At 42.7% G+C, this 20,696-nt stretch overlaps 1 protein-coding gene across 1 annotated transcript in view; it reads right to left on the bottom strand.

The window, feature by feature from the left end:
- The window catches only part of AFF3 (AF4/FMR2 family member 3), a 285,751-nt gene that overhangs the window by 38,186 nt on the left and 226,869 nt on the right, over positions 1 to 20,696 (bottom strand). Inside the window, exons 11-13 of the mRNA XM_035894361.1 lie at positions 7,900 to 8,065; positions 5,983 to 6,101; positions 3,095 to 3,120 (exon numbers count right to left, since the gene is read on the bottom strand). Coding sequence (XP_035750254.1) covers positions 3,095 to 3,120; positions 5,983 to 6,101; positions 7,900 to 8,065 — 311 coding nt within the window. The remainder of the gene's footprint in view (positions 1 to 3,094; positions 3,121 to 5,982; positions 6,102 to 7,899; positions 8,066 to 20,696) is intronic.

The raw sequence follows: 20,696 nt of genomic DNA, 5'->3' as shown, positions 1-20,696 counted from the left end.
GTAGTAGGGATGGGCCTCCAGCGCTGGGCCATCATGGTGGGTCAGGATGGGTGCTTTGTGCGGGGTGACTTTATTCAGCCACTTGTCCAGCTGCCACTTGTTGGATGAGGGTGGCTCGGGCTGAAAGGGAAACAGATGGCAACACGCTTAGTGCTGAGACCCTGCTGCCCTCGCCCCAGGGCTCCATCAGGGACACCAAAATGCCAGGTCCCTCCCGGTAACACAAAAATTTACCTCTGGCCAAAGAGCCACCCCCAAGCAGTGGTGACCCCCTGGCGCTGGCCCTGCATGGTAGACGTGGGGCATGCCGTGCAAGTGGGGATATTCTTGGTTTCAGAATGAGGTTGGGAAAGAGGACAGCTTCCGTGATTCATCACTTTTAAGGATGATTCATGCAGCGCTACCGGCATTGGCTTGACTGGGAAACACTCCCAAGTTTCCAAATAGAAGAAAAGATAATGGTGATAGGAAGAGAGGAAAACAAGGCAGGGGTATGGCTGAGGCTAAGGGCATAGAGCTGTTAGGAAAGCTAGGGATATGTATTTTGTGCCCTACGCCATTGCGATAAATACAAAAAGTATTTCACAAGCATACAAAGGGGCAGGCAGTGGGGAGCTGAGGGGTTAACCAGGTGGTTCATGTAATCTGTCTGGTATTGACGTTGTAATCCTGTGAGATCCCACAAACATTTGTTGTGTGGTAGTATTGTCAAGTGCTCATTTTGTGAGTATTGTGCGGCTGTTAGTTCTTCTCTCTGTTCCTGTCACAACATGATCAAGTTATAAGAGAGCATCTAAAACATAATGGTGTTTGGACAGTGAAGAAGTGGGATAATTACGATTTCAAATGTAACCACAGCTCAGACAATGTTATTTCAGAACAATGTGCAAGTGTTTTCTAGCGCTTCTTGCAATCAGTAATTTGAATGTAATAAAATGAAGAGGAAACGAAAAAAAAACCCAAAGGAAATAAATGGTGGAGTAGATGGCCAGCCATAACCTAAGCCTGCAGAAGCCAATGTGAAAAGTCTCCTAAATTCCTTAATTGGAACCAAAATTTGATCCACTAGGCTATTGCATATGAATAATCAAAAAGTGTGTCATGAGTCTAACATGAAAACCATCAATGCTGTGGAAGAAAGTTTGCTCAAGAGAGAAAACCCACAGTCTCTAACTTAAAACAGTCTCTTACCTAAAAGAGTCTCTTACTTAACTCCTTATTTAAAGTAGGTGCCTGAGGGCAACACAGGTTTCCTGCATAGCCAAGGGCATCTCCAGAATCACCCACTGAGGGCTGTATTCACTATACATGGAGAAAAGGCTCCTAAAATAAGCAAAAAAGTTAGACATCGGAATTCATATGGTACAAATATTCCTTCTCGCAAAAGTGTCTAATCTACTCATTACTGAACTAGCCAATACCTATGGGAAGTATGCTGGATTGCCTCAAGTTTGTTTTTTCTGAAGCATACTCCCTAATATCTTACATGAGGAATTTCTTTCCTGAGCTGTAAATCTTGAAAATGGATGGGCAGTATTTCTCTTGGATGAGGATATATTTTTACAACTCTTAACTCTTTATCTAAAATAAACAGCATTTTTTTGATTGCTGCTGAAAACACAGATAGATTTGTTTGGTGCCATTCATTGTGCACTGAATTTACTAGATATATAATAAAAGGTTCACTATACATGGAAGTCTTTCCACTGTTCAGGTGTATTTAAGAAAAGGACATACATCAGAAGCACGTGGGGAAAAATATACCTCTGCCCATAGGTATAGGTCAGAGTGAGGGCAGCTTGAAAGTTCAGAAAAACTTCCAGCTTTTCTGTTACATCCCAGGCTGTCTCTTTATGTACCTTGTAATTCTTGAAAACAGTGGTTCACAAAATATGGATTTCAAGGGATCACAGTAAACCAGCAGAAAACAGTGATTAACTGCTACCGTGCCATAACTTGGCAATGTGGTACTTTCCTACAGTGATATGTCTGCTATTTAGATATAGATAGAATAACTACAGTCCCACCAACCTATAACCAAGTATGAAGTCTAATAAAATGGTCAGCAATGTTGCCAGCTTTACTAATTTTGTGAGGAGTTTCAGGACACTCATTATTTTTTCTTAAAGCCTCAGAATCATGGGCTTAGATGCACATCCACGGTTTATTTAAATAAAAATTTAAATCCTTGCGGCTGCTGAAAAACCCTTAAGAAATGTCTGCAAAAAACCCCCTTTAGGATGCATCTGCTAAAAGTAAAAAGCCTGCAGCCCATAAGGTAAATTAAAAGAATCCAAATTTAAAAAAATCAGAATTTTAAAACTTTTCTCACTATTTCTGGGCCCTGATAAAGTTTTGGAATATTTGAGATTGTCAGTGTGCATGAGTGATACCAATTAACTTTTGGAAGTAATTTATTCAATTGATTGCTCTAAACTGAAAAGTACCGTACTTTGAAATCACTTAAAAAAACCAAGGTACCTTGCAAGACAACAAAATCATCACAGCCAGGAATGAAGATCAGGCCTAGTAAAAAAAAGGACTGGGAAAATTCACTTGAAAACTTTCACCAGTCCACTTTACCTGCCTAACTGCAATTATTTGTGGGAGAAAAAGAAAAACCCTAATTCTCCAGTCCACACCACCCCCCTGAGCTGATCACATACTATTCTATGGAGGAAAAGTTGGTTTTCTCGAAGTGGGACATCGTCAGCAGCATGTAAGGATGGAAATATATATGAATATATATCCAGAGCGATCAGGTAGCAGAATGGTCTCTGTCCCTTAGTTTTTTGTGTCATGGGAATATGCTGCCCTCACGGCCTTGAAGAGAACTGGGTATTTTTTAATTGGGTTAAAGACGGTGGTGCCCCGATGGGCAGCAGCCATACGAATAACGGTCTGTGGTGAAGCTGACTTGCAACGAAATATGGGTTTGGCATGAAAACCCAAACCAGGAAACTATCAGACAAAGATAGTTCCAGGGACCAATGCACCACAGATGTACACATGTGCCAGGCTTCATCGAGAAACAGAAGGATGCGATACACTTCCTTAAAAATCGTGGGCGGATTCATCTGTACAACATAGACACCTATATCTGAGCTAGTCAACGAGTTCCTTCTCCAGTCAGTGGACTACTCTTCTAGGGTGTGAAACGTTCCTTCTTGAAATAGACATCTGAAATAGGCCAGATGAGCTGGGCCCTAAAAATGTCTATTCCTCTCCACCGACTGTAAAGGGGAGGCTGAGGTGATGAGCAGATGTAGGTATCTACGGTACAAGTGTCCAAATTTAGGTGGGATGCCTCCCACACAGCGCGCCTATATATCTCAGATCTCTTCAAGGCTACAAGTGCAACCAAAGGCACAAGTGGCACGCATCCAAATGAAACCTTTGTCAAAACACTATCCAGAAACACTTTCTGGGGTGAAGGGCTGTTAAACAGTGTTAAGTGTAATAGGGTCACTCTATGCTTGTTATTAAAAAAGGGGACCGAAAGTGTAGCTAATACCATGGTAGACTTGAAGCATGACACCACTTTCACTGAGAGATTAGATAGCCTATAATATGCGCATGTACTTAGCCCACTGTGGGGTAGGAATGAGCTATCAGCCATCCCTGCAGTATATTCAGCCTACTGTAAATCCACATACTAATTTACCCTTGTGATAACTTGCTTGTGCTGCCCTGCTATCAAAGATGTCATTCAGGGCAATCCCCAGACAAATTGTATTTAAGGCACAGATGATGATGATGATGAGGATGATTATTATTACTACTACTACTACTACTTTATTGCTACTATTAGGTCTGCTGCTAGTGCTTTATCAAATTCGAACTGGGGATTCCCATGTGTTAGGCATGGCACACATATACTGCAAGAGATGGCTCCTGCCACAAAGAGTTTTCTGGAGGGAAGGGAGAGTTTATTTTGTAGTCATTGTCAAAAATAGTCCACAGGACAGCTAACGGCCACGAATCCTATTTGCAAAGGTAAAGATAGCGTCTACAGCTGGTCTAGTGGTAAAAGCCCATTTTCTTCTGAGTGCACCAGTCAGGAAATCGAATCATGGCTGCACTTAAGATGGGAAGCAAAAACCTTTTGGAAAACAAGACAGATACAGAAAACATACCCTTCCTACCCCACAACCCTAAAAGTGCAACTCTTCTTCCCCTCCCTCCCTAATGAAATCTATCAGTGAAGAAAGGCTGGTGCAGTGATGGGAGCACGCTCACCAGTTTGTTGGTCTGTTAGATACACGCATTCTTCCTATTTTCTGAGCTAAAGAGAAGAGAGCCAATGCCACAGAGTTCCTGAGGGAAGAGCAGGGATTCACCAGCAGTGGCTTCTCAGCCACTGGTACTTGAAGGACTTGATGCAGAGTGGTCAGGAGGTGGCTCTCTGGTGATGAGGAAGGAGGGTGGGGGAGAGCATAACCCTACAAATCACTTCAGCTTTGACCTGGTCAGTCACAACATGGGGACTTGAGATGAAAGAGTATATCCTGTGATGATGGAATAAGCACGGACAAAAAGTATATGTGAATCATTGAAAAAGAGGGAAAAAAATTAAAAGTTGTGGACTAGTCACAACAGCAGAGGCTGCAAAGGACATTGCATCTCACGTGTGGGGCTGGCGGAGGCCAGGACAGTACCCCTCTCTCTTCTGGCCTGATTACTGTTGACTAGCCACTGATGCTTTGTCCCATGCGATGGCTTCTCCGCTTGCTTCCTGCCCATTCCCCGCTCTAGTCCTCCCTGCGTAGTAGGAATTCCTGGTTGTCTAACCAGATTCAGCCTTATTAAAGGTCTGCAGGATAATTCAATGGAACAAAGAACAAACAAACCAGATTCTTAGCTTTTGAAATATAGCTCTTTCTATGGACTTGACACCCAAGGTTTTTTTCTACCATCTGAAATAGTTGCAAGAACAAGACGTCATTGTTTTCCAGAGTCCTCATTTATGACGTTAATTAAGGTCATGCAAAGAATTCATGACTTCAGCAAAGAAACGGGAGATACAAGGCTCAGTCTGTTGTTCGTAAAATCAGGTTTGGCAGTCCACAAAACTGTAACTACAAACATTAATGTCTGAGGCACCTTAATTTGTCCACATCACTGAAACCAGTCTGAATGTTGTCTCCTGTTCTAGCTCAGCCATTATTCTTAGTTTACTGCAGACATAAAGTGTAGACAGCTGAGCTAGTCACTACAGGCTCTAAATAGTCAATGGAAAGAAACAGACACTTTTAGGGTGCAATTCATCTAATCTATTTTATATGTATGCTTTACAATGAGCTGCTTTTACACTCTAGGCAACTGCATTTAGACACCTGAGAACAACTCCAAGATCTCAAAATGAGATGAGGAAAAAAAATACAGAAAAAATGAAACAGCAATTGAATTTCTATATAATCTCAAATGCAGAAGACACACTGTCCTAGAAATAAAAATCTTTGAGTATATGCACATAATATTTCAGATTATGGGAAAAAAAAAGGGAATGAAGGCCTCATAATGGTCTGCAGATTAAGTTCCTCCCAACCTGGAAATATGGATTTCCTGCCCGGCATTGTGCCGGGGTACTCAAGTTCATTGTACCTGAATTTATCAGTTTATGCTAAAGCAAAAGCAAAGATGTATTTGCTTTTTCTGTTTTATCCAACAGATGAAATTAATTTTAGGACTGAAATTGTGTCCACCACTTAAATTTAGGTGGACAGGGCCTCCCTTTAAAGAGTTTCCAAGGACCTGTCTCTCTCCATTTACCAGGTAAGAACATGGCATGTACTTTAGGAGGATAGCTTCTCTGGGTGCACAAACGTAAGTTAAAGCATTAATGCAAAGCAGACAAGACTTCCAGTCGGAGACATCACAGAAGCATGTTTTGAACTGGTGCCATCAGTCATACGACGGGCCTGGGAAAACACTGGCCCTTGGGGGAAGCACAGGTACCCTACTTCCCTGGGACACCCTGACCTTATCCACGTGTGACCTCTCCCATATCCCATCAAGGCATGACCTATGAAAACCACTGCAGCCATCACACTTTTTGAGTCATTCACATTTTCGTATAAGTGCGTTTCATACGGCATGTCCTAGAAGGCAAATCACAAAAATATAACGCAGAGAGACAAGCAATCTGTTGGAGCAGTGCAGCTGTTCTGTGACAACGATCACTGATAACTCAGGCTCTGTACAAAAGTAGTTCCACGGATCTCGAGAGGATATGTCTAAACTGCGTAAGAGGAGGCACTTCCTCCACGTTTCCATGCCTCTCAGTCCCCTGCCTGACTTTATGAAATCCACGACCTGCCTCAGTTAATTAACTTCTGCATGCCCTGAGGAATTGCTGCTCTCAGGTCCAAGCAGCATGGGGATCTGCCTAGACAGTAAACACTCCTCCTTTCTTGGGTACTATCCTTCTCCTCCTTTTATCTCATATTTCCTTCCCCCCACAACCGTTCCTTCTCTTTCTTCTCTTTGTCCCTTTTCTTCCACCTTCTGAGATCCCACAGGGAGAGGAGAGACCGAGTGTGAGATCTCTGCACTAATTCCAGCAGGGAAATAGGCAGAGAGAGAACAAGGTCTTAACGGGTTGGATGAGAGAGCTCGGAATGGGAAATACAACATGGGGTAACGCAGGGAGGGCAACAGGGAAGAGAGGCTGGAAGGAAGAGAATGAAGACGAAAGGGAAGAGAACCAGGGAGAGAGATTTAGGAAAGGGACAAAGTGAGAGGAAAATTAACTGGCAATGGATCTGAAAGTACTGTGAAGGGAAGACAGGAAGGAAGATAAGTGTTAAATAAGGAACAAAAGTGACAGAACCTGAAAAATATATTAAGGCTGTTTCTGTGAGTGCTGCATTTCGCCTGATGGGAAATATAGCCCCAAATAACCGAGGAAAAGATGAGGAAAGGCTTGCTGGTTATTCAGCATAATTTTTCAGGTGAGAGAATAGGTGAGGCATAATTTGGGGGGGAGGAGTCTGATGATTGGATGCTTTATGTGGAGTAGGAAAAGACACTGACTGTACTTCATGTGTATTTACAATCTTGCTGCTAGATTTTTGAATATTTTTACAGACAGTAATTTGTGTGATGTGGCTGTGGAGTTCATTGTTTTATACTAAAGGTGTGTATTGACCAAAACATGTAAAAACATCAATCCTGGTAGAAAAGTAGAGAAGAGAAAGCAGCCTTGTCGTGCCTGTTGAGCACTCTGCAGGGGTGAAAGCAGGAGGTGGCATGGCACTGGCAGCTTAATTGTAATTTGGCTAGGGCTTGTCTACATGTGGAAATTTTCAGTGCTAGCTTTCCAGATGACAAGGGTGGCTTTAATGTGCACCACGAGTAATTCAGTTTAGTCCATTCTGGAGGTGGATTAAAATAAATCACACAAAGGCAGCAGTAGCAGAGAATAATTCACTTAGAGAGTGAGGTGAGGGAAGCATGTGAGTGAAAAACAACTGTTTTGCTCTAAAAATCCACCCTCAAACTGGTTTTATAATAGCTTCCCCGTGTAGAGAAGCCTTTAGTTCCCTTGCAATGCTGGGAGCCCACATCAGGACTTTGCACTAAGCAAGCCATTGCTATGGAGGAAGAGTTGCATAAGACTTCAAGCAAGCTGTGAGCCTTGCAAGGGGCTCCACTCATCTCCAATTTGAGGAAAATACCACAGGGTTATTTCTTTCTTCATTTTTGTTTCCAATGCTTTAATCTGCCCCAGGATCCCCTGACACTTGCATTTCACAGCAGGCCAGGAGGAGGATCCCTGGGCCTTTCTCTTCCATTTTTTTTGTGCATCTCCCCACAGCCGCCTTGTGTTGGCTTGGCTGGAAAAAAGTCTGTAATAACGGATTGCTGCCCTAAATCAGAAAGAGCAGAAGCCCTTACCTCTGGGCTGGAGTAATGCGAGGGCTTGCTGCCGTCACTCTCGCTGGAGCTGCTTTCGCTCTCTGAGTCAGACTCTGAGCTGGTCTCGGATTCACTGGAGCTGCTGCTGCTCGACCCCTTGCTGGAGAGTCCTGCGGCTCGGGCGTTGGACTGCGGCACCACCAGGCTGCCAGCCCCCCATACACAGCCCATCGGGGAGCGGGGAGGGAAGAGAAGAAAAGAAGAACACAAAAACCCCACATGTAAAACCCATGGTGTTTTAGGGAGCGCACCTCTCTGAATGCCTGTGAGCTTGTCTCTGCTGCTAACGAATGGCGAAGTGAGTTCAATGTTACATTATTATAATTGGGGGGAAAATACGGGGTTACCCTCATCTCCGTTTAAAACCATAGCCTTTGCCATCTCTTCTTCATCTGAGGGAGGGTCAGGTCTTCACTTCAGCTTGTCTCTTTTCTCATTCAACAGACATTTTAGGACATATTAAAAATATCCAACATTAAAAACCAGAGTATAGAAAGTAGTCTTACACTGTCTAATGAACACTCTGCACAGAGGTGAAAGCAGGAGATGAAAAAGGTGAACAGTTAAGAAACAGAGTTGAACTCCACACTACCAGTCATTTATAAGTCGTAATAGCAATAGCGATAATAATAACAATAACGATACATCCCCACTGGAGCTTCCGACCCCCATCTTCTGTTCTGCGCACTTCTTCACCTACGCATAAAAGATGTGGTTACCTGTATATGCCATCTTGATATTGACAACTGTGAGATCTAAGCCTCTGATCCTGCAAAAACTCAAAGAGCTCAAGCTTGTGGTTTTGCACGTCAGCAGAGCAGTGCTGTCAGCAGAGCTACTCGCCTTCTTAAAAGTTATGTTTGCATGCAAGTGTTTGTATTATCAGGCCTGACAGCAGAAGAAATGTATACTTTCCTGAAATAGTTGACCATGCATATTAAAAATATCACAGCCATAAAGACCTGAGTGTGAAATGTCCTATTAAGTCATCCAGCTTATTCCCCAGGCAAAGGAAGATTGTTCCCTATAGCAGGGTGCATTTTCTAGTGAGTTGTCCAATTTGATTCTAAATGGCTTGAATGCAGCTTTTACTTTCACCCCTGGGAAACTTCTCTGCAAACTAACCCAAATTCCACTGTCAGAAATTTCTCTCTACATGCAACCTGAAGTTGCCCTTTTAAAATTTATTGTTGTTACTTATTATTTCATCCTATTACTAATAGTTACCATGATAAATTATCCTCCTCCCTTTTCACTTTCACATATTTGCAGACTGTTTTCCTGCCCTACTTCAGTCATCTTTCAGACAAGGCCTTACACATTTACTTCTTCTGATCTTTCTTCATAAGTCATTATCTCCAGGGATATGGGATCATTTTTATGGCTCTTTTCTGAACTCATTCCAATTTGTCTATATCTCTCTGATAACAGGATGCCCAAAACAGAGTGCAGCATTATAGATGGGTTCTCACTAGAGCCCTACAATGAAGGGCTATTACCTTCCTGCTCCTTGATGCGTTGCTTCTGTAAACATATACCCGAGCTGTGATGGAATATATAGTCCATTAACACTCCTACATCTCTTTCAGCACTGCTTTCTCCAGAATTCCTCCACTGATAGCTACATTTTAGAATATTTGCTTCCAGAGAGATGAGCTTGCTTTTTTATTTCATACCAGATCTCATTTTCTTCTTTACCGCACATGCTTCTAGCTCCTTTTGATTTATTTCTCTGCCCTCGGAGGTGTCTGCAGCAACTTCTAATTTAGTATCAAATGCAAACTTAATTAAATGGTTATTCACTTCCTTTTCCAGATCATTAATGAGACTGTTAAATAAACCCCACATGAAACACACCAGTACCCTAATAACCATCTCTTCCCAACTCCATTCACCGGTGTTTATCATTACCCTTGTTTATGCTCCATCAGTCCAATATTGTGGCTAATGCAATGTGGTCTTGGAGGCGCATTTTGTGAGAAATAATACCTAATAATTAATTACAGCTCTGCTCTGTTGCACCTAATGAATTGTCTTTACCTGCTAATGGTGTATTTCATTCTGGAAAACTGGTACCTGACACACGACACATATGACAGGCAATTTCTGGGGCTTTGAAAAGAGGCCAGGCCATCAGAGAGGCAGTTTCAACTCCACGATTCCCCACGGCTGCACGCTTCCAGGCCCTATCCCTGCCTTCCCTAACATATGCCAACCTTTCCCCACTGGACCACCTGTCTTGCACAAGCCAGTACTCCCACCACATCGCCTTTACTTGCAGCGTCCCCCTTGCCTTTTGCTTGGAAGCAGCAAAGCTGCCCATGGCTTTCTTGCTCCAGAGAGTTTCTGGTGGCTTGGGGGAATTGTGCCGCTGTTGGAGAGCTTTCTGCACCCTTCGAGGCGCAGCGAGGCCAGGCAGTGCAGAAAACCTCACCTGTGATCTCATCGTATGAATTAAAGCAAGTAAAATAAACTGGAGAGGGAGGAGCTGACCTCCATTTATATTTTTGACCTTTATTTCCATTCTTGTAACCACCAGGCAGTAGAGAGAGGCAACAGTAGAAGCCCATGCTCCGGCAGGACGGCCAGGTGCCACACGCATGTTTGCAGAAATGCCTGCCAGCTCTTGAGAGGCAAGAGCTCTGTCACCGTGCGCAGGCATTAAATGCACTGAGTGAGTGCCTTTAAAAAATCGCCCCCTCGCTATTTTTGTTGTTATTCATGATGTCTCTTTGTCTAGCCAGGTAAGTGTGGTAAATGGAAGATTTTCAGGCAGCCATTTGTATAACAGCATTAAGGCACAGAGGTACCTGAAACAGAAACAGCTTATAAACTTGTAAAAATTTTCCTTCCTGAAGAAGGAAAATTGATGTTTTGTGCACTGCTTTGGGACAATGCAGTTTTCCACTTGTACAAGTTGCCCAGTAAACTTTAGATATAAGTCGCTCACTTATATTAACAGATTACAGTCAATCCCTTGGTAATAAAATAGCAAGAGCTCTATAAAGGCCATTGTGAGTAGCTTTTCTGGTTTTGATTTTTTTGTCTTCTTTTTTTTTTTTTCTTAAGGGAATATGAAAAGGTAACTGCCTTTTCTGACAGTGTAGCTTTGGGAATGCTTTTGACAGTGTCCGACTCTGATGGATTTCTAGTCCTCTCCACAACAGCATTGTGACTGTTGCCTGAGAAGTTTTTCAACATCACAAAACATCTGCACGTTTATGTCCTGCCCCTAGTGACTGTGGTTTTAATTTTTAAACCATCATTTTTGTTTGGCATTGACTGAAGTATACAGGACCACTATATAGGGGATGAGGGAAAAAAAAACCCCACAGTAATATTTCTTTCCTGTTGTGACATGAAGTGTTTTTCTAGGCTGCTGAATAGAAATTGTTACTACAGCCATAGATATAAAATATAACTGTTGGACTCTTCACAAACATCTGGAAATCTATGTTTGCTGCTCTAATGGTAGGCAATATGCTACAAAAATTTAACATTACAATATTTTCCCATTTATGCCGATACTGTTGAAGTTTCCTGTCCCCCTTCTACCTTTTCCATTTTTAAATAGAGCATATTCTTATAAGGCTCCTCATTATATTATAGTGACCAGGGTGAAAACAGTTACATGTTTCTTCATGCATTCTTATTAAAAAAGACCATTGTTTTAAATTGGCGACTGCCATTTTGGACTGTTCTTTCTAAAGTATGTAAGCAAGATCATGCAGTCAAAATAAAAGACCAATTTACATTTTAATGACTGTGGCACGTAACATTCATGCATATTTTGCTACTGGCTTATGCCCCAGAATTAATTACTACATCAGATAAATGATACTTTTATTTTAAGCAATTTGACAACAGTTTGGATAAGAACTACTTTTCTTTAAAGCCCTTGATAAGAACATGCACTCTCTGACTTAAAAGAGAGAGTAAATACCTCGTAAAGTTGCCAGAAGTTCAGTAATAAGATCACTTAATAACCAACACACCATCTGAATTTTCTGCTCAGGTATCTCCCATCATCCCAGCTACATGGGACTTGGGCACCTAAACACCATGCCAGTCTCCAACGACCTATTTTCCTGCACTGCCTAGCGGACAAGTCACCCTTCTCCGAAAAACTGCTAGATACCTTGTAAGCCTCAGTTTTTCTCAGATGTGCAGGTTCAGAAACACAGTGGTTTGTGGGAGATTAATATTTCTTCCCCACTCAGACTAATTTGTGATCCAAGTTGAGAGGTGGAGCCACCTCAATCCCTGGAGGAGCCGGAGAGGTTAATTGTGGCAGGACCAGTTATTAGCTCCATCAGACTGCGTGGCCACGGCCAGCCTTTGAACAGCACCAGGGTGGTTTAAACAGTTGCACAGGAAGGTGCAGGAGTTTGCTATTCAGTCAGTGGAGTGAGGTTCCCAAATCCAATTGCCTCAGTGGCCCTCAGGAGACCTCTTGAGGTTAATCACACTGGATCTAGGTCCTACTCTATGCTCCATACTAAGCTGCTGCTTACAGCTGTGCTACTTTCCATGATAATAAATCATGGCGTTCAGCTTTGGCCACGAGAAGTTCCCGGGCAGCTACACATATGCTGCATTGCAGGAATTTCAGTCTCAGTGTTTCAAAGACAGTCATCACGGATATCTGATCAAGGTACAAGTAAAACAGATGTAGTTCTTTACCAAACTGCAAGTATTTGCTAACTACATTAAGTGGATTCAAAAGAGAAAAATCCCTTCTATGCTGAATTATTTGTGATCCCCATTCTTCGCTGCGTTACAATATGGAGGCACTTTATATCTACTTTACACAGGTATGAATGATTATCAAGAATGCAAAGCAAGGGAGAATCGGGCCTTGAAGAAAAGCCTGTGCCAAGAAAAAATATAGGAGTGAGCCTCTGAAATACTTTTCTAGACACAACAAAGGCTACGCAAATTCTCATGCTTCATATTTTGGAGTCCAGTTGGTCTGTGTAATTCCACTTTGCAAGAATTGTATCCAGAGCCTTCTTATCAAAAAGCTCAGTAACACTACCAGACACTACTGTATGCTGTATTTGTTTTCGTGTCTGGAGACAGGAAAATATTTAGCCAGTGTGATCTGCATAGCTGTGATCATCTAAATTATTTTTCTTCTAAATCTCACCTTATGGTACTATCCATCAAGGACTGTGCAACTACCAAGTGGCCCCGACTCCCCATAGGGAAGAGGAATGCAACAATTAGCGTGAAGAGCTGACTTGAATAAACAAATGACACCGCTAGGGATCACATTGTCAACATTGAGAGGTAAACAGGGAGAAGGTGATCTGGATTTGTAGATGTCGCAAACATTTGAGAAAATCCTAAGGCAGGCAGTATGAATGCTTGCAGTACCTGAAATACCCAGGAAATCTATCACTGTCTGGAAGATCAAGGCCAATCGTGGGAAAACAATACTCTGAAACAGATACCAGTCCCTTGGCTGGTATAAACTGTCATAGCTCCATTGACTTCAATTAGACTACACTGATTTAAATCAAACAGTAAATCTGACCAAGACTCTGAAATGATATTTCAAACTCAGTGATGAAAACATATTCCACGGTTTAAAGGAGCTCTGCTGGCAGAGTGTCTATTTTTATTCCAGATTAAAGTATCTGAAACACCACTTCTTTCTCCCCTTGAAGCCAACCTAAAACCCAGTGAAGGTCTTTTACGGAAAACTCTTTATCCCTTTGTTGCGAGAAGCAAATCCCACACGGTGCTTCCTCAAAGCACAAACCGAGAACATTGTGCCAAGATCTGTATAATTATCTCTGCTGCCTGGCACTGAAGATATTGCACGTCTCCCATGCACACAGTAGGGAATTCCTGTGTCGATAATTGTGAATGAATCACAGAGGCAACGGAAATGCCCACTTCTTGCTGCTGCCCCTGTGTATTTTCAAATTCTGTTTCAGCAAAGACATCTGAAGCATGCTTACCGCGGGGGTCTATCTGGACTTGCAGATCAGGCCATCCCAATGTTGTAACAGAACATATGGGGATATTTTCTGAGGCAACTGGAGAATGCCAAGAAATAGCACCATAAGGATAGCCTACAGAATGAATGTGGACGTCGTCCAATTGTTTCAGGCCAAAATCATGCTGAGAAAAGGGAGATGATACCATAAACTATAGAATATGCACCCACGTGAGGACAGCCAGATAACTCCATGGTTTAAAATACAAAGGCAGGTTTTGTACTTAACATACACACGTATGGAACGCATAAAGACCATCTGCTCTAGGTTTAGCTCTGCCATGTTGAGTGTGAATAACCAAATCAGCCAACTCTTCCAGGGTTCCGGTCACCATCCTAGTCATACACAGGGATGACCAAACTTGCCTACCTTCAGTGCATTAAGAGACGTCCTTCGTTATTCTTTAAAAAGCACCTGGATATCCATGTTCTGAACACAGTACGAAGTGACACAAATTAATGTTTTTGCACCTGTGCTAACCAAGACCATGAAACCAATTAACTGCCTGAGTTCTTTACTGTTACTGATTGTAAAAACCTACCACTCACTAACAAAAAAAGCGGCTAGCCCTGCCGTGTTGGCTGTTTGGGCCCGAACAAAAAAAAAGGGGGGGGGCACTGGGCACTTCCCTTTCTCCAGGTAAACGATTTCCCAGGAGTCTGTTAATATCTTTAGGAAACAGAGAAATGTTTTCATACCTCATTCCTATAATGGATGAGGTATGAAATGGGAGTCATGATAAGTGAGAGTCCTGGAGGTTGTTTGGCTTGTCACAATATATAATGCTTCTGCGAAAGCACTGCATTACTTTAGCCGCACCACCTTTGCACAGCACAACTAATAAAGCTCAGCTGCCAAGAACAGAGTTCATAGACTCCACCTATATTTTAACACTGTCCTTGGGAGTTGCTTAAATAGTTTGTGCTGACAAGACTACAAGTATCATCTGATAATGCAAACCTAAGGTAAATCAGCTCTCTTCAGAGTCAGGTGTGCCCCGTGCGACTGCAGCTTAATTGCCAGAATAGTCACCAAATAAAACCAAATGGATGGGAAAGGCCATTTAGAAAAACAAACTATGAAGCTCATGCACACACACGTACAAAAAGAAATCCTCAAGAAAATCCAGTCTGGCAAAGGGGTATCTACTTAGGGCCTTGTTGATACTGGAAGCAGCAGAATCACAGCTCCCACCTTGAAGGAAAATGGTAGGAAAGGGAAAACCACTGAAAAAAAAAACCCCAACTTGGCTAAAAAACCCCTCCTGAAATAAAATGCTACATAACAATTAAGAGTGACATCTCTGTATAAATAGCTCTATCAGGAAGAACGTGTGCCGGGGTATCTGAGATGAAATGGTCCAATAGACCTGGAACAGCATTAGCATGGGGATGAAGTGATTAGTCAGCAGGCTGACAGCTGTGCTAGGAGCCCGGTGCCAGATTCCAGTGTATGCTTTCCACCGCTGCCAAGTGTTTGCTTGTCGCTCCAGATAAATGGAGCATCAGCAGTGTTTTATTTGACCTGCTCGCAAGAAAAATAAAGCAACTCTGACTTCCTCGGTGTGTTTGTCGTTGACCTTGCATCAGCTGAATATAAGCAGAGAGATTCCCTGGTCCAGAAAAGTTAACTCTTTAGTAGAAGAGGAGTGGTAAAGTCTTTTTACCTTGGTAGTATAATTAGTCTCTTAATGGCCTGAAGTATGGTGACTTAAAAAATGACAGGCACAGTCTGTGTGTCCTATGCTGCCCTTGGAATATGCCCTTGGACCAATGGCCTGGAGAATGATGAACAGCTTTGAGAATAGTCCATGAAAAGCCACCCTCCTGCCTTCAGTGTGAAATCAGGAAACCATTTAAACAGAGACTTTTGGGGGGAGGAGGGGGCAGGGGGCAGAAAGAAATTGTAAGTGGATGAAGTTGTTGAGAAGATTCAGTCAGACAACACCACTTTTGATTTCCCCCTGAGACCAAGGCCAATGGCTTTTGTGTGTTTTCCTTCATATATACCCCAGAAGTTTTATTTTTCTCTCTTTTCTTTATCAGTTTGGTCATGTTAGGAACTTTCTATCTGAGACCCACTCTGTTGTCTGGTCGAGGCCAGCTTCTGCTGCTGGCTGGAGATCAGATACAGTGTCTTTGAATTACACATCTGAAAATTAATGTAGAACACACCTTTTTTGACCTTTAAATGCCCTCGATGTGCAAAGGTCCTTCATGGTGGCTAAGAGTGGCAACCATACTCTGGAAGCAGCGTTACTCAAAGGACTCTCTGGGGAGATAGACCCTCTCCTCTTCTCCTCTAGGAATCTAGCCCTCACATCAAATCAAAAGGCCCAGGAAAGGGGTAAGAAACCTAGACAGACTTTGCCAGAAGGAAGAAAGATTCTTTTGAGCACATGTAGATATATGGTGCTAGTGGCTGAGACTGTGGTCAGGCATCGTTTTTCCACATCCAATAATACTGAAGCTTTGGATGTCTTTCTGGCACTCACTCATCCCTTGTAATAACAAAGTGCATTCTTCTGGACACTGCTACCTTCCAGTCTTTCCTCTTTTCCACCTGTCTCTCTTTCCGTCCTCACTTTGAGGAAGTTCCTTTCAGGAATCAGGAGTTGCTGCATACAATTGCCAATGGTCTCTAGGGAACATGAGTTCATTTGCCCAAGGGAGATCAGATTACCTAGGTTCACTGACAAAGGTAAATATCACTAGAGATGAGCTCTGTTCCACTTCCCATTACATGAGTTAAAAACATGCCTGCATTTCATTGGTGTGTATGATAAGCCAGACACAGAATAGGTCAGGGCTCAGCTGTCAGAAGGTCTCATTAGAGTGGGCTAATGTGAAACTAAAGATGTCATAAGGCTCTGCACAAGTTCTTTTGGTCACAGGGAAGCGGTCGAGATGCTGAATCCTACGATCTGAAGAATGACTTCTGGACCGATGGCCCTTCAAGAGAGAGGGAGAGCTCCATAGGCGTCCCTTTTTCACAAAATCTTGATGTCACATATGACAGTAGGAGGGGAGATCCTTGTGCTTCAGCAAAATAAGAAATCGGAAGTTACACCTGAAGTCAATGAAAATAGGAAGAAAGCCACTAATTTAGTGAGGGTTGAATGGAAATACAGAGTGTAAAGAGTGACAAAGACTAAGAACTGTTTGTAAGCCCACTGCCAAGAGGTCACCTGAAGACCTCAACCAAGACAATCTTCTTGACTTTGTGAACAAGTAAGTCATGTGACTCGTTCAGTCAGGACTTCACCTATTGTGCAAGGCTTAAAAAATGGCTTAAAAAATGACTTAAAGAGTGACATCAAGGTGGAATTGGACCTTCTTGGTCAGATCTTGATATAGGTGGCCAGTGAGGTACAAACCCAAGGCCAGTGGGTTTGTAGGCATACAGTTTTTCTGACCTTAATTTACAAGGAGACCTAACTAGTGCCTAACTTCATCATCCCAAAATGCCTTCTGGAGATTACTGCCAGTCTTGAAAAATTAGAGGGAATCTAGGATCTTAAGAGTTGCTTAAACAGAATGCCTGGTATGCCCAACACCACGTGCATTTTGATCTGGATGGTAAGCAAGGGAGGTTTAGTTCAGACTCCTCTTCATAATTTCCCTTTCAGGGTTCAGTCAACTCTCTCCACTTGTCCTAAAGACTGGGGATGGTATGCAATATGAAGACCTATATCCACTCCCAACTCAGTACTCCACTGTTTCATTAGAGCACTATTAAAAAAAGCTGATCACCTGCCAGATTCAGTGATACCAGTACTACCCATCACAGGAATAGGTCCTCCACTGACATTTTGAAGGTTATTTCAGCTGCTTGGTCTTTGGTGGGATAGGATCAAACCCACTGGGAGAGATGTTGCAAAGATAAAGGTAAATAAACACTGGAACAGATCATCAGTGAAGATGCGGAGTATCAGTCATGGTAGTTTCAGAAACTAGGTTAGGCAAAGGAGCAATGCAAAATGTTCTGCAGAGTGGCATTAATCCGCTATCTTGAAAATGTCTCATCAGGAGAATTCGATACAAATTCCCTGGAAATTAACCTGGCTGTTGCTTTTCTTGTCTCATTTATTTCCTAAAGCATGAAGCATAGTTGTACTTCTGTCTAAGAAAACAGCAGTTTATGCTTGTGAGTGACAGCTTCATTGAGCCACAGAAGACAATCACTGCAGTGCACACGAGGAAAATCCTCATCTGCTTTGGCCTACCATCACCTTATTTCAGTTACTGTTAACATAACTCATGTTGTGGCTGGCCATCTAAACAGACAGTCTTTTATAATTTTCAGACGCAGTTGTACCTTACTTCCACACGGCAGTCTTTTGCCTCAGTCAGCAGGGCCCTGGGTACGGTTTTGTCTTGCAAGACCTCTCACTAAGCTCTGAGAGTCCAAATACAGATGAACTTGTGCAGATAAAATTACTAACTACCATAATGGCTGTCCAAATGGGTGCAATAAATTTCAGCGTGAGACAAACTCTCTCAGGTTTTACTGACTCTTAATGTTGCTGCTGCCAGCTTTAGTGTTACTCTTTGACTCAAGCCATATTCTGTTGTCTCCCAAAGGTCTTTTCGGCCCGTCAGCTCTAATCAATATGCTGCCTTGAGAAGGAGCTTGTTTTAAGTAGGTTTGCTCACCATAAAGAACCATATAAAGAAAATTTGACTTCTAGTCCTTGTCAGCATATATCATTCCCTATGCAGAGCAGCATTTAGATGGTCTGTTAGCTGAATCCAAGTGCTCTCTTTTATATGTTTCAAGAAATGACAAATGCCTGGAAAAAATGCATAGTTGTTCTACAGAAGACATTAGGCAGACTCAGGAATGGCAAGCAGAACAGCTAATAAAGCCCAGAACTGTAGCAGAGAGGATGTTAAAAGCTAATTAGTTTGAGATTATTTGAAGACTTATAAAAGGTTCTTCTGTTCTCCTTTCTGATGTAAGTACAGCCTGTTTTCCAGCAACATGCAAAACTATTTTAATATATTTTTAGAAAGCATTGCCCAGGCTATGCTGTTTACCTATTATTGACATGCAAGCTCAAAATAAAGGATGTCTAAAACCGATTTTCAGCTGTTGCCTGAGGTGCAGCTTAGGTTTTCCGGGGTCTGAGCCACCGGGAGGAAAACTCCCATTCTGACCAGGCTCAGATTCTTGACCCCTTATTCTGGCTTAGTAGCATCACACTCTACAGCTTGGGACTGGAGTACCCAGAAGTGCTCATGAAGAGCAGGAGTGGTCTGTCTAGTGAGGGTATCAGGATCTGACCCACTGTAACCCAGCAACACAGCGTGCAGGTACTTGATGAAGGATTTTCAAATGGAGGGCAGCCCCTAGCTGTGCCTAGCCACAGCAGCTGTGCCTTCCTCAGTTATAACGTATTAAGCTGGCCTGTGAAAAACAATGAATAAGTATGGTAAGCACAAATATATAAATTCATGTTAAGAAAGAGTTGTATAAATTTCCCTTTACAATTCAAAGGAAAAATCAAATGTGAATTGCATCCATTTGTAAGATGGCATCCCTGGAAAGCGAACTTGAGGTTTGTTCATGCACACACAGATGACGAGGGGAGGCAGAAATAAGTTACAAAGCAAATATAATTTTATTTGCTTTATTAATCTAGAATGCGGTACCAATGTGTCTGGACTCAGTGGCTCCCCAGCTGCACCCTCCTGCAGGATGTTATCAATCCTTTATTTCTGTGAAATGTGCTACCAACTAGTAGGAAAAGCACTAGAACTGTATGACATTTTAATAAAAAAAATCGGTCTTACACCATGCTGTGTCCTGATGTAGTTAAACTTATATCTTCCAATATCCCTTTCAATCCATATCTCATATGTTTTGCTGTTCATTAACTGCCATGCATCTTTTCAGGTTTCTTATGATATTACATTATCACTAAGGCATGCCTACGTGCCTTTGCCTATTCTTCAAGGTGTCTTTTCTTCTCCCTGCCTCTCCCAGGGGGGCAGAAAGGAAACACACACATGACAGTGGGGAGAGGGCACGGGAACAGGGAGAAATATTGCTCATCAGTGCTGCTTCTCCCTCCCAGTGCCACAGCAAGCTGTTGTTGCCTTCTTCCTCACTGCCCCCAGGTTAATAGTCCTTCTCTGGCGCTCTGGTCTGACCGCAGAGTCTCAAACGCCCCTCTGCCTGCCAGAGGTCCCGCATGGTCTAGGATGTGCTGCGTGAAGTGGCGGAGCCATGAATTTACACCTAGCAGTGAGATCCAGCAGGGAGACTGTTAAAGTCAACCTGTGTCGCCGCTAGGAGTTCAGTGCCCAGCTGTGAGGATACACATTCAATATTTCTTTAAAAGTGTATCAGGTCACCCTCCTGCAGCTGGGGAAAGCGGAAGATGCTGCACAAGAGCTCTGCAGAGAAGGTGAGATGGTCAGATAGGTTTCCAGGAGAGTATGGTTTTTCATAGTCAGCGTGGCAAGAAAGTAACTCTTCGGGATTTCTCTACCAACCCGACATAACTCTAAACCCTTCTAGACAAGCCTCAGGCTGGGGGGAAAGATCGAGTGTTGGGTCTTTGCCATTAGCTTAGACACTAGGGGAAAGGGCTAGATGACTTTGCTGATAACTACCTTGAAGACCCCAGCAGGCCTTCAGACAGTTTTATTAATCATAAAAGTCGTTAAAAATAGCCAATTCCTCAGGGGCACAGAAAAAACAAAGCTTCAGAAGAATGAATCAGGGCAGGCATCTCCCATTCCTAAGAGCATCTAACATTCC

The sequence above is a fragment of the Egretta garzetta genome, unplaced genomic scaffold (genome assembly GCF_000687185.1).
Source record: "Egretta garzetta isolate BGI_Z169 unplaced genomic scaffold, ASM68718v1 scaffold5, whole genome shotgun sequence".
In the NCBI taxonomy this organism is placed as follows: domain Eukaryota; kingdom Metazoa; phylum Chordata; class Aves; order Pelecaniformes; family Ardeidae; genus Egretta; species Egretta garzetta.
Note: the sequence above shows the minus strand (reverse complement) of the source record. Positions and strands in the feature narration are given on the sequence as shown.